Here is a 13,162-nt window from a genome sequence, read left to right as displayed (position 1 = left end):
TTCGGGCGGACGGCAAAGGTCATGCCTCTTTGCCGTCTGCTGGCGGACGGCAAAGACTGGATCTTTGCCGTCTGTCAGCAAATGGCCAAGAGGCCTCTTTGCCATCTGCTGGCAGACGGCAAAGACTACAGGCTCTTCGCCATCTGCTGGTAGATGGCAAAGAGACCAAATAGGCATTAATTCTATTTCTTCTTATATCCATTCATTTTCACAGAAAATCAAACGCGCACACACACACACACACATATATATATGACCAATATAGGATATCCAACACATGTTACCAATAGTAGCCAGTTTCATCCATACATATACATAGTTTCATCAATATTACACAGTTTCATCCATAGGTAGCAAGTTTCACAAAGTAAAAACAAAAACTAAAGACAAGCACTACATATCTGAAATTACAAGAAATGACCTAAAACTAAATATCTATTTTCCTAGGCAGCACACACTTGACCACCATAGCAGCTTGCCAGACCGTTGTATCTGTGGAGCACAAAACAGCAGTCAGCCTGATTAGAAATTTTAAGAAGAGCAGTGCTAGTTTAAGAGTTATGAACAGATAGAAATGGTGCATAAATTAATATTATTCAACAAACATAAGTTCTTTCCAAGTGAAACACGGGGCAATGTTATCCACTTCAAAACAGAACAGAACACACAGGTACACACATCGTCAAGTTTTTTCCACAAATGAGTTACTGATTGAGTTCAAGAATGACCAAGGGCCTAATTGGTTCACAGGACCTAAAAACTCATAAATAGGAAAATCACTGGGTTGCAATGTCATGCCCTCTCTTGATACAATATGATTGACAGGATGTTTGAGTGCATCATAGAAAACCATAGGAGTTTTTCAAGGCCGCATATTACAATCATATGGAATAATTTGAAGCAGAGAGGCCCCAAAAGGGGAAATCATGCTGTGTGGGAAAAGAGAATACCATTCGCCGCAATGAAAAATATAGCATGCCAGAATCACTATTCTAGAGCACATATCCGTACCAAAACATTTATAGTGTTTACAACTCTTCTAAGCATGTGAGAACACTATGAGGACAATCAAATTGAGTTATCTAAGCAATTTGACAATCAAATGGAGTTAACACGGGCCCTAGCGTTAGGGATTTAGTGACGGCAGCAGTCTGCCAGCCGGCTTCCTCAATAGAAGGGACAGACCCAGTGCTAGAAGCAGAACAAGAACATTGATACACAAGATAAGCACAAGCCCTTGAGAGCAGTCTGCTTGGCAGAACAATTAATTAACCTCTAGAAGTAGAGGAAGCACGTTGATAGACAAGTTATTATGAAGAACCAACCTTGAGAGCAGTCTGCTAGCGCAAGATATCATTGGACTTGAACATGACTGTGGCAATCCAGATCATGACGAAGAAACCTACACAATATAAACTCAATTGGAATGAGGAACTCGCCATCATCTTCTGACCAAGAGGCATCAAGTACCTAGACAAAAAAGTAAGAGCACAATAAGATACAATGTATGCCGGTGGACATGTTTAACAGCAAGAAAACTACCCTATGAATAGCATAGTTAAATGGATTCCTCCTAGTAGTATGTGTTCTATTATTCATAGTGATGAGAGCCCGACACTATGCCAATAATGTCCAGAAAGAAAAGGCCTCCAAAATGTAGCATTATTTCAGTAGCAAGATTTTCTTTTCGGAAATAGGTTTATCCGAGGAGCGTTGACCTTTGTCACATACTGTAATACAGGCACTTCATTTGTTTTTAAGAAACTTGAGATTACTGCTGGTGCTAAAACAAACCCCACCAAAATCCTCTTTCAGCTAAAATACCAATTCATGTACTAGCTAGCATCACTAGTTAAGAAAACAGATTTATCACTTGTAGCAGCGCTAACCAAATTGCCACGGCAGCCGAACCCCAGCCATATGAGTACCCTGTCTTAAATCTAGACTATACCAATTGTGCAACTGACATTCAGATTTCAGAGGGCGGGCGCAGCAGAACGGCAAGTGCTATACCCTCACATTGGGGTCCCTCAGGTTGGCGTGCAGCCACTCGGCGGACACAACAGGCTCGGTCTGCGGCACCGTGTGGACGACGCCCGACGCAGCGTTGGCGGCGGCGGCTTCCGAGACGGCCGACGACGTGGCGTTGAAGCGCGCGGCGATCCCGAACTGCGTCATCGACGGCGACGGCGACGCCCCGCACCCGACCTCCGCCACGCGCGCCCATCCGACCCTGCCCTACAAGTTTCCAAGAAAATTATGACAGCCTCAACAAGTACTGAACGAAAAGAAGATCTGACAACTACTGCCTCTGTCTCATAATATACAGAAACATCAGAAACTTGTGTACCTTCCAAATGGACCAATCACTTTGTTGATCGCTTGGAGAAAATATATGCTTTGAGGAAGAAGAATTGTTGTCGCGCTGCCTACGTAAGAAGGTTGCCGCATAAGTAATCAGGTTGATCATGAGGATGGTTTATGCTATGCAAGAGGAAAGTACAAGGTTGTGGTCAGAATATTGTTTTTTTACCTGAAACACACTTGGCCATTCATGGCCTCTACGGATCTGCAGTATCAGGTGGTGGCATCAGAATTCAAGCGTACAAACATGTGTGTGTCTCTGCTTCAGTCACGCTCTTGAAAGCCTGTCCAAAATCCAACTTTCGCAGACCTGAAATCATTGGTAAATTGGCATTGGCAATCTGCAGTGAACCACAATTGGATGTGCTTGGCGTCCGTTAGTAGCAAATGTTCAGAACTACCCACACATGTACAGTCAAGAGCTTAACACTAAGCAGTTACAGAAAGTAGTAGAGATGAAGCAAGCAACAATATTTACTTCCGGGATATTATCGGCGAATCCATGAGACATAGCATTTTTTGATTTTCATAGGATTCAATACACGCATCGAAAGGATTTGGACCAGTGGAAACATTTGAGCCTTGTCAAATGTACTACCTCCCAATAATATTTTTACTCCTGTTAGAACTTGTTTAGCCGCTGTTTAGGGGCAGTACAGGGGGTCACTCGATGTAATATTGGTAAAGCTAGCTAGATACATCTACAGTAGTTAGTAGCAGCAGTACAGCAAGCAGCGATGCAAGCAGTAACTGCAGCAGCAGAGGAGCATGCTAGCGGACGGCAGCCGGCGCGCGCAGCGCAGGGGACGGGCAGGGGTGGCGTAGGGCCATAGCAACAGGGGGCGGCGCCGGCGCAGCCGGGCGAAGACAGGCGCGGCCAGGTGGAGCGCGCGCGTAGCGAGGCAAGGCCGCGGGTGCAGCGCAGCAGTAGGCTGCGCGGGTGGGTGCAGGCGCAGGTGGGCGAGGCCGGGTGGAAGCAGCAGCGGGCAGCGTCGGGGTGGTCGCGGGCGTGCGGCGTAGCAGCAGTCTACAGCAGCAGGGCGCGTACAACACGTGTACGACCATGGACGAGCACAAGGCGACGACTACAGCGACATATCAAGGGGGAAAGGAGGGAAATCGACATAGGAGCTCACCACGGAGCTTGTGGACGTGGTCAGGGGGCGCGGGGGTGGCCGGACACGAAAGACTCGAGGACGAGATGCGGCGGCCGTGGGCGAAGACGACGGCGATCGCGAGCGTGCGGGGCCTCCTAGTTCGAGCCCTTATGCGAGGGCAAAGAAGACGACGATGGAGGAGCTCCTAGACGTCTTGGCGCGGCGAGAGGGAGCTGGTGCAGGGGAAATGGCGACAGGGCTGCGGGTGCGGGCGGATCTGAGCGAGGGAGACAAGGGTGAGGGGAAATGGTGAGGTGGCAGCGCGCATCGGCGGGCGGAGGCGAGATGGCGCAGCGGCGCGGGGTCGAGGGAGGCGGGGTCGGGAGGCTCTCGGCTGTGGGGCGGGCGTCGTCGAATCCCGCCGGAGCTCGCCGGAATCGGCCGGCGTAGCTTCTCGCGGCAGGGAGAGGGAGAGACGAGCGGGAGAGAGAGAGGGTTGAGGCAGAGAGAGGGGCGGGAGAGAGAGGGGATAGGGATAGAGGAGGTGGGGCAACGGTTTTTTTACCCGCAAAAAAATAGATAGCCCCCTCGTTGCCGTCTGCCAGCAAATGGCAAAGAATCTTTGCCGTCCTCGAGCAGACGGCAAAAGGTGGGGTTGGACCATTGCAGTATACTGGCATCCGGTGGCACCTCTTTGCCGTCCGCTGACAGATGGCAAAGATTCTTTGCCACCTGCCAGCAGACGGCAAACAAATAACAGATGGCAAAGACCTTCTTTGCCGTCTGCCAGTTCTTTGCCGTCTGTCGTTTGGTAGCAGATGGCAAAGATCTTCTTTGCCGTCCGCAAGCAGACGGCAAAGAACTGGCAGATGGCAAAATCCCTTCTTCCAGTAGTGGGAGCAGCCTGACATGATAAGACATAAATGCCCTTCAATGATATGACCGTTAGGTGGGTAGATATTTTGGGACAGCTGGCGCGTAGCACAGCAACGGTCAGATATTTGAGGTTCGAATTCCTTAGGGCTATCATGTTCCTCACTGTGTAGGCAATCCGCACTGGCGAATTCCTAACTCCTCAGTCAGAACAAATTCCTCAGAGTCTTCGTCTCTGCCACTGAAGAAATTGACTGAACTGATATGAGATTTCCAATGGCTTCACTCGAAGGATTGGGTAGGTGTAGGATTTTGAGATGAGCATCACTTGGAAATCAGTTTCCTCAGTATTACCTCGACCCCCTTTAACAGTACGGTGTTTCCTATGACTCAAGAAGAAGAAAACGGAACTATGAAAACAAAAGTCTTCGCGCTTCATAATCCTCGCATGAATATCCAAGTCTTCAAGGTCACACCAATTTCTTCACTTTCAAAGTCTTCAGGACAACCAAAGTCTTCAGCCGAAGACATTCATTTTTAGGGGTTGACTTTCACTATAAATATCAAACTCCTCATCGACTTATAGAACCTGTGTACACTCACAAACATATTAGTCCCTTAACCTATAAGTCTTCAATACACCAAAATCACTAAGGGGCACTAGAAGCACTTACAGTTAGTCCCAAAAATAAAATAAAATATCATATAAATGCATATTAAACATCCAAAATAGATAATATAATAGCATGGATCAATAAAAAATTATAGATACATTGGAGAAGTAAAGGCCCGAAGAAAAGGTTGTGCCAGAATGAAAAGTTCACGATCACAGAAATCGAGGACGATGGCCAACCGATTGCTCCCAAGTGGACCAAGGACACATTTGTATCTCAGTGCGGAGCTATTGTTATGGACAACATCCTGATAAGCATCCATCAGTGGACTAAGAGTAAGGACGACCCTAAAGTTTCTTATGTCCATGATAGAATGAAAGGTGATCTTTGGACCTCGCTGATGACAAATTTCAGCCTCCCACCAGAGGAGGATCCGAATAACCTTGTTATAGAGCCAAAGGTCAAGGCGTTTCCTTTTAAGAAGATGGCTGATCTATTCAGGAACAGGAAGAGAGAGTTGAACACAAAGTTTCTCTACAAATGGAAGACTACATAATTCACCAGTCGATACAAGAATATAAGAGATCAATGACCCACATTTGTGGCCTACAAGAAATCAGAGAAGGGTCTGAAAAGGTCAGCGACAAACAAGAAAAATGTTGCAAAGAAGAAGTATCACCATCACATGGTGTCAGGTGGTTACTACAAAGCCCGGCCATTGTGGGATAAAGTTGAGCAAGACCTGCTTGCTAAAGGGGTCCAACCAGTGACATTGAATTGGCCAGACCATGCAAGGACTTGGTTCTTCAGGGTTGGGGGAACTTTGGACTCAGAGACAGGGGAGTGTGTTTGGACGGACAAGCAACTTGCAATACCGATCAAGAAGCTTCACAAATATATCAGGGCAGCGCAGAAAAGGACGTTCATTCCTGACAGAGAGAAGGACAAGCTGACAGAGGTCATCGGGAATCCTGAGCACCCTGGAGGAACACGAGGCACACCAGGCTCCATTTCGTGGGTGCATGGGTTTCCCGACCAACCATCTCAGCGGTGGTTATAGAAGCCGAGAGAGGAAGAGCAAAATGGAGAAGCTCAATGGAAGAATAGCAGCGCTAGACGAACTTGAGAGCCAGCGAGCAACCGGCCAACATCTCACAGTGGCACGAAGATCCTTGCTTCGATGCTGCCCCAGAAGCTACCCAGCATCTTAGCGGAGAAGCTGTGTGGCTTCCACGGAGCTCGTTCAGCCTGATTTCACGGCTCCTCGCTACCCTCAGGATAGTATCACAGAGGCTGAAAATTGCGAGCTAATGACAAAATTCATGAACCTGACTTTGAAGGCGGCGGTCGGCTCTACTATACCTCCTCAAGCTGAGGGTACTGTTCATTGCCATCCGATAACACATGGCTATGCTGTTGTGACGGTGGATGAAATAATGGAGGGATTTGAGGAGCCGGAGTTTGACTTCCCTATAGGTGAAGGGGAGAATCATCTGCGAGCAGATTTAAGGAATACATGTCTATGGAGGAAGGAGTACATCAAGATTCCAAATTGGACGCCTCCTCATCTACGAGTCAGGGCACACTACTAGGGAAAAGCCTAGCAGTACCGCGTGTTTTTGGCCTATCAGTAGCGCGGGCAACCGCGCTTGTGAAAAGGCGCTACTGCTAAATATTATCAGTAGCTTGTGTCCACCCGTGCTACTGCTATATCCACTTAGTAGTAGCGCTTCCTCGGAAGAGCGCTACTGGTAATTACTAGTAGCGCTTCTGGCAGCCCGCGCTACTACTATTATTCCTTATTCTACTTCTTTTTTATTTCATGTTGTATTCATACACCTTTATACAAGTTTTCATACAGTAGCAATTTAAAGATTGTTTTTAGATCATAATGAGTTATTACATCACGACGTGAAAGAACCGTGGACTAGTTTCAAGTGGATGTCCATCCACTTGAAACTAATCTGCGGTTCTTTCACCCAATGATATAATAAATATCATCATCATCATCATCAAATCATTAACAACTTATCATCATAATACATCATTGTCATATAACACCTCCTCATGATCATCATTTTCATCAATGAGACATCATATAGCAAGTTGGTCACTAGTCATAATCACAACTCCTCCTCATCATCATTAACACATTGTACCTAGGACCTACTTCTCTCTCATAGGACCTAGTACCTTCTCTTTGGTAAAATAGCATAAAACAAGATAGGCCCTGACTCTCCATTATGAAGAATGAAGATTATCCTATCTCCAATTATTGCCCTTCGCACAATGTTGCTTCCAAGTAGCTCCCTACGAGTGACCATACATTTTTTTCCAATCTTTGATTGTCATGTCTTCATTGGTTTTAGAAATCCAATATGAATAGGAGTGATTCATAGGATGACCTGGCCATATATTCAAAACATCAAGGCAACCTTTCTGAAACATCAGATGAGGCACACACTCCTGCGGGATTATCTGTTGAAAAACATAGTAATAACTTCGTAGTTAGCAATGTAGTTCAGTTTTAGAAGAATTTATGCAAAAGATGCACAGATGTCGTAATACTAAAAAAACCTTACCATGACATCTCCATGGATGTTACCATAGGAACCCTAGGAATCTTAGCTCGGCAGAGGTAGGGGAGGAGGAGCAGGAGGTGTAGGCATGCTCACCTCGGGCGCCGGCGGAGTTAGGGAGCAGTCGAGGGAGGGGCACGCGGCATCGACGTCGGGGTCGGGGTCGGGGTCGGGGTCGGCATCGAAGACGGGGTTGGGGTTGAGGGCAGCAGCGGGCGTGCGGAGGGCGATGTGAGAGCGCGCGGCGGCCGACGGCGATGCAGGGCGACAACGGCGGCTACATCAGATCGAGGTTGGGGGAAGTGGCCGAGGGGAAGAAGAACCGCGCGGTTAAGTCAAAAATAGCAGTAGCGCGTTCGCGAAAATGTGCTACTGCTACATTAGCTATAGCTAACATAGCTATAGCGCGGGCTAACAGAACGCGCTACTGATATGTTAGCTATAGCGCTTGTACTGAAAGTACGCTGCTGCTATGCCTTTCTCCTTTATTTTATTTTTCTTTTATTTTCCTTCACATTTTATTTTTTTTCCTTTCCATTTTTTCTATTTCTTTCACTTTCATTTACTTTTGTATATGTTTTTATTTTCTTTTCTTTTCATTATCAGTAGCGGTTCCCGCGCAAAACACGCTGCTACAACCATCTTAGCAGCAGCGTGCTTTCCTTGAGCTCGCTGCTACTATTCCTAGCCTGCGGAGAACAGTGTCGGAATTATAGTAGTAGCGCTTCTTTGGCATGGCATGCTACTGCTATAATCTTAGCTGTAGTGCATTTATTTTACGGGCGCTAGTGGTAAGTAGTAGTGGCGATTCTTTTTTACAAGCGCTACTGGTACGGTTCTGTGATCAGGGCACTCCGCCTCCTCCGGCGCGTGAGGCCACTCCAGCTCCACCTCCGCCTCCTCCGGCACGTCGGAGCACTCTGCCTCCTCTGGCGCGTGAGGGCACTCCGGCTCCTCCTCCGCCTCCTCCGGCGTGTCAGCAGACTCCGTCGCGTCAGCAACGGCGGACGAGAGACGCCGCCGCTCCGGCGGCTAGTAGTACAATCAGAGGCGGGAAGCAATTCAAATACGGTCCATGTCTCAAGGCTCCGGAAAAGTTACTCTATGAGAGGACAGACAAGGAAAACGCGGACATCTGTGCTGCCGAAGTGAGGGACTTTTTTGCATGGAACCTCCACCTCCGAAGGAAACGTTAGATCCGGTGAAAGTGGAGCGCACTCTGGACGCTCTTAAGCGACCAGCACCGCCTCCACCGCAATCCAACTATGAGCGCATTATTGAAAGGACATATAAGGAAGCGCAGCGGTCGGGAAGTACTTCCAGTGATGCAATATTAGCACAACAAAGAAGTGGGAAAACAATTCCCCAGCTCGGCGAACAGGCGATGCAATCGTGCCCCGCGCTTAGGGTGTCTAGCGATATCGTCGCTAATCATCCGGGGCTATTGCCCGGTAGCAATGCTGGTGATTACCTGAGCGATGATGTAGAGTTTGAAACGTTAGAGGCAGTAGAGATCTTCAGATACGAGCATGGGAAGCCTCTCGTCAAACCTGATCATCCTTCTCTAACAACGATGATGCGAAGATTGCATGAATGGTACATGGATAGCTGCAGGAAGTCTGGGAAGGATAGTTTGATGCTGAGAATTAAAGAGGAGCACGACCTCGTTGGAACTGATCTGTTGCCTGTTTAATTTGTGGAGTTATTCCAGTTATACAAACAAGACGCCCTCGACAAACAACTCGTGACTTGCTACTGTCTATAAGTATTACTTATGTAATTAAGTCTCTATAGCTCACCTCTTTCATTGCATATATATATATAATTATAATTATAATTATCCTCACTATATTATGCAGCCTGAAGATTGTCGAATGCAAAAAAAAAACAAATCTATGACATTGGGTTCATTAACCCAAATACCATAACTGAATGGTCGGTTAAAAAGAGAGTCGAAGATACTCAGGACAACTTTCTACAATCGTTACATCTAAATCAAATGGGAAAATACTCTTTCCGGACTACTTCAAGTGATTGTTACTGTCTTGTGCATATTCGGTTTGGCTTACTCGAGGTTAATTATAATAATGTAATTGATGAGTTATGCATGCATGCGTAGCTTCCACTTTATTCTGCTAGATATTAAGCTTGACCGGGGAGTAGTAACTGTTTTAGACTCGAGACAAAAAGATCCCCAGGACTATGCGGACATAACTGCAATGCTCCAGAAGTAAGTTTATTCAATCATTACCGCACCATATCGGCAACTTTGTTCATTTTCTGATATCAAGTAATTAATTTTTTTGTCTGACAGGGTTTGGAAAGAGTTCGCCAGAATAGTTCCGGGACTACCGAGGGATCTGCGATTTACACACCCGAAAGTAAGTAGTACTAGCTAGTTCCACTCATCTCCCATTTATTCTAGTTTAATCGATACAATTTATCATGCTTGATTATTAGTTTGATTGAACTCTATTCCTCGTAAAGGTCTTGTGGCAGGAAGGCACGAATAATTTATGTGGATACTACGTTTGCGAGTTCATCTGCAACGCGACCTCTCAGCGGGGCTGCTCTGCAAAAAAATTTGAAGTACGTAAACAATAATATTTAAAATTTTATTTTAATACCATCATTTGTGTTGAGTTTCATTCATATATATGTATTGACCCCCTTCTTTAAATTAGATGTGGCAGATGCTGGATGAACTCCTACCACATGATCCCATTTGAGCAATTCAAGAGAAATTGGCGTGATTTTTTTCTCGACCACGTCATAAATGAGAAGGGAGAATGCCATGTGGAAATTGAAATGGATTTTAGATAGGGATTGTAAGAGATGTTATATTGTATATATGTAGTAGTGTCGATATACGAAAACTTGTTGTTCGACCAATCTCTCGGAGAAATAGAGGTCACTTCTCTCTGTATATGTCATGACGATCTAGTGTAATTAATGATTCCTTCATTTGCTTACTCTAGCTAGCGTGTCGAGTTCTCTCTATATGTATAGTAGCTAGCGTCGACCAAGCACGGAGAAAGAGATGTCATTTCTCTCTATTAGCTAGCTAATACAATATGAAACCCCTAAATTAACCCTGCAAAACCCCTGCCCCTTAAAAAAAACAAAAACCCCAGCGCCTGCGAACTGCTGACGCGTGGTAGTCTTTTGGTCCCGGTTCGTGTTACCAACCGAGACTAAAGGTCCTCCTGCTTGGGCGACCTGCTGCGGCCACGTGGAGCCCCTACTGTCCCGGTTCGTAAGCGAACCAGGAGTAAAGGTTTTGGGCTTTAGCCCCGGGACTAAATAGGCCCTCTGGAAGCGGGACTAGTGCCCTGTTCTCTAGTAGTGTTATCAGCAAAATCCTAGCAGAAGGGTGAACAATATGGTTTGGACGATGACTTTGAGATACATATCTATGAAACTTTATCATCGGATTGTTAATGAAGTTGAGAAGGTTTCACCCAAGTTTGCATCAAGGATTCAATCAAATAATGGCAGATATATATTTATCACTCTAAGCACATGCAAAGTGGCCGAGTCGTTTCGGACCGACCGAGTTGATTTTACTCTGTGAGACCGAGTTTGCTCGGAAATTCTGAGTGAAATATAGAAGAGTACAGAAGGTTGGACACGTTCACTTGGTGGGACCGAAGCAAACCACTCGGTGGCTTCGAGTTGATCCGGAAAGTAGCCAAAGATTCCTGACTGAGTTAGGTTAAGGTTTTTGATGTTTTAGATGTAATTTTTAGTCATTTTCTTGTGTGGGAAGTCCAGACGCGTCATAAATAGATGAGAGGTGACGGCCGATTGAACAACAGCAATCCACAAATCATCTACAACTTTTACGTTTACGTTTATCTTCTCCTTTTGTTCTTTTTCTTCCTCGTTCTTCGTTCGTTCTTCTTGTTGCAGGGCGGTGAACCTCGAAGCCTCGGGCGTCAGGCCGACCTAGGGAAGCACAATCAGCCAGTAATGTTCTTGGACCAAGTTTGTGATCAAACTCCAGACAAGATCGCACTGAGAAGTAGGTTGTTGCTGTATACTTAACAGTGAGAGACAAGGTCCTGTCGTCGCCCTTCGCTCCTATAATAACTTAGACTCGTACATTCGCAAAAAGTAACAAATAAATAACTTATTGTCGTCCGCACAGAATACGATTGCGCCGGACTGCTCTGCCCTATCTGTGGGCTGCACTACTCGACCACCCTTGTTGGCGTCATCGCCTTGAGCATCATCTCCGCATACTCAGCCTGGGGGTCCGACAGCGCCACGATCGCCCCACCTGCCGCAACCGAGACCTCTCCGTCATGCAGCACGATTGTCCTTATCACGATGTTCAGGTCGAACCTGCTGTTGTAGGAGAAGAACCCAATCGACCCGGAATAAATGCCTCTCGGGCTGCTCTCGAGCATGTCGAGGATCTCCATCGATCTGACTTTCGGGGCGTCATTGAGCCTCCTGGAAACGCGGCTTTCACGCAATCAATGGGGCTTACATCAGGCTTTTTTGTTCCCCGGATGGTGCTCACCATGGTGTGAACAGATTTATATGATTCGACGTCCATGAGGCGAGGAACGTGCACGCTCCCAGGCTCGCATACCTTGCCCAGATCGTTTCTCAAGAGATCAACAATCATCAAATTCTCAGCCTGATCCTTTTCACTGTTGAACATATGCAGAACAAAAACAGTATCAGCATTATGAGCAATGTGGCATCCCGATTCACGAGCTAGCAGGAATAAAATCGAAGACATCTACATGACAGTGGTACATAACAGCCAAGAGGACACGCAAGAATGAACCACATCTGTGAGCTAAGGTGCTTGTTACAAAATTCAGGATTGCTAAATCTCAGTAAACTGAGAGTTAACAAAGTCTAAGTGGATGCTATATTCTTGAGATCTTACGTGAAGATTCTTGTAAAATTTCTTTTACCTTTTCTTCTTCTTTCTATATATTGTGTCATTTGACTAAAACTTGATTAAATCTCAGTTGGCTGAGATCTAGCCACACCCTACAAAATTAATGAATAGAAATCTCCTGCGAACAAAAAACACAGTACTGCATTCGCAAAAAGTAAAAAACATTGTACAACATGTTGGAGTATGTAGGCATATCTCTATATATGGTAGACTATGATTTGTATCAATCTCTCCTGCCTTATCTTTAGGAAAGGTTTCTTGCCCTCTAAACCTTATATTCTATATAAACCGCCCGAGAGGCTCAATACAACATTCAACGCATTACGCCAATACTTCTCTATTCCCTCTAACATGGTATCAGCCTAACCGATCCAAAACCTAGCCGCAGCCGCTTCTGCTCTGCGCTGCCCTCGGGGCAGTCGGTCTACATGATCGCCATCGGGGGCCGCAACGTCCGTACCTAGGGTTCGTCCGCAGGTCGTGTTGACCGGCTGCCCTAGAGAGTCTTTTCTCTGATCGTTTGATCAGGGTTTCTCTCTCTCCCGCTGGTCATCTTGACTGGCATTTTTCTTTTTGGTTATAAAATCGGTTTGAGTTGTCCGCTGCCGCTGTCGACCCCACGCGTTACTTCATCGACATCTTCATCGTCTCGGGCTGAAAAGTGCCTCGGGCTGCACGCATGTGTCGCGAGCACGCTGATATGGCTGTCGCTCG

At 46.3% G+C, this 13,162-nt stretch overlaps 1 protein-coding gene across 5 annotated transcripts; it reads right to left on the bottom strand.

The window, feature by feature from the left end:
- Positions 1-283: 283 nt before the first annotated feature.
- On the bottom strand, positions 284-3,982 carry LOC123050072 (uncharacterized). 5 transcript variants are annotated; one of them, XM_044472912.1, is made up of 6 exons: positions 3,501-3,982; positions 2,534-2,674; positions 2,351-2,429; positions 2,014-2,238; positions 1,326-1,470; positions 284-492 (listed from the first exon to the last, which is right to left on the bottom strand). In XM_044472912.1, exons 2-5 carry the CDS (start codon positions 2,554-2,556, stop codon positions 1,354-1,356), a joined length of 444 nt encoding a protein of 147 aa, XP_044328847.1. In that variant the 5' UTR covers positions 2,557-2,674; positions 3,501-3,982; the 3' UTR covers positions 284-492; positions 1,326-1,353. The 5 variants fall into 5 exon arrangements, with proteins under 5 accessions (XP_044328847.1, XP_044328848.1, XP_044328849.1 ...); XM_044472913.1 differs by having other exon boundaries at positions 2,020-2,238; XM_044472914.1 differs by having other exon boundaries at positions 2,014-2,233.
- Positions 3,983-13,162: the final 9,180 nt, after the last annotated feature.

This window comes from Triticum aestivum, chromosome 2D, assembly GCF_018294505.1.
Source record: "Triticum aestivum cultivar Chinese Spring chromosome 2D, IWGSC CS RefSeq v2.1, whole genome shotgun sequence".
Classification (NCBI taxonomy): Eukaryota; Viridiplantae; Streptophyta; class Magnoliopsida; order Poales; family Poaceae; genus Triticum; species Triticum aestivum.
This window is presented reverse-complemented; position numbering and strand designations above follow the sequence as displayed.

What these genes read in the sequence shown, in the direction of transcription:
- LOC123050072 (XM_044472912.1), bottom strand. Translation starts at nt 2,556, where the DNA reads ATGAATGGCCAAGTGTGTTTCAG. An exon ending in GTGATTGGTCCATTTGGAAG is followed by an intron (nt 2,239 to 2,350) that starts GTACACAAGTTT and finishes GGAAACTTGTAG; the next exon opens with GGCAGGGTCGGATGGGCGCG. An exon ending in TGAGGGACCCCAATGTGAGG is followed by an intron (nt 1,471 to 2,013) that starts GTATAGCACTTG and finishes TTTTTTGTCTAG; the next exon opens with GTACTTGATGCCTCTTGGTC.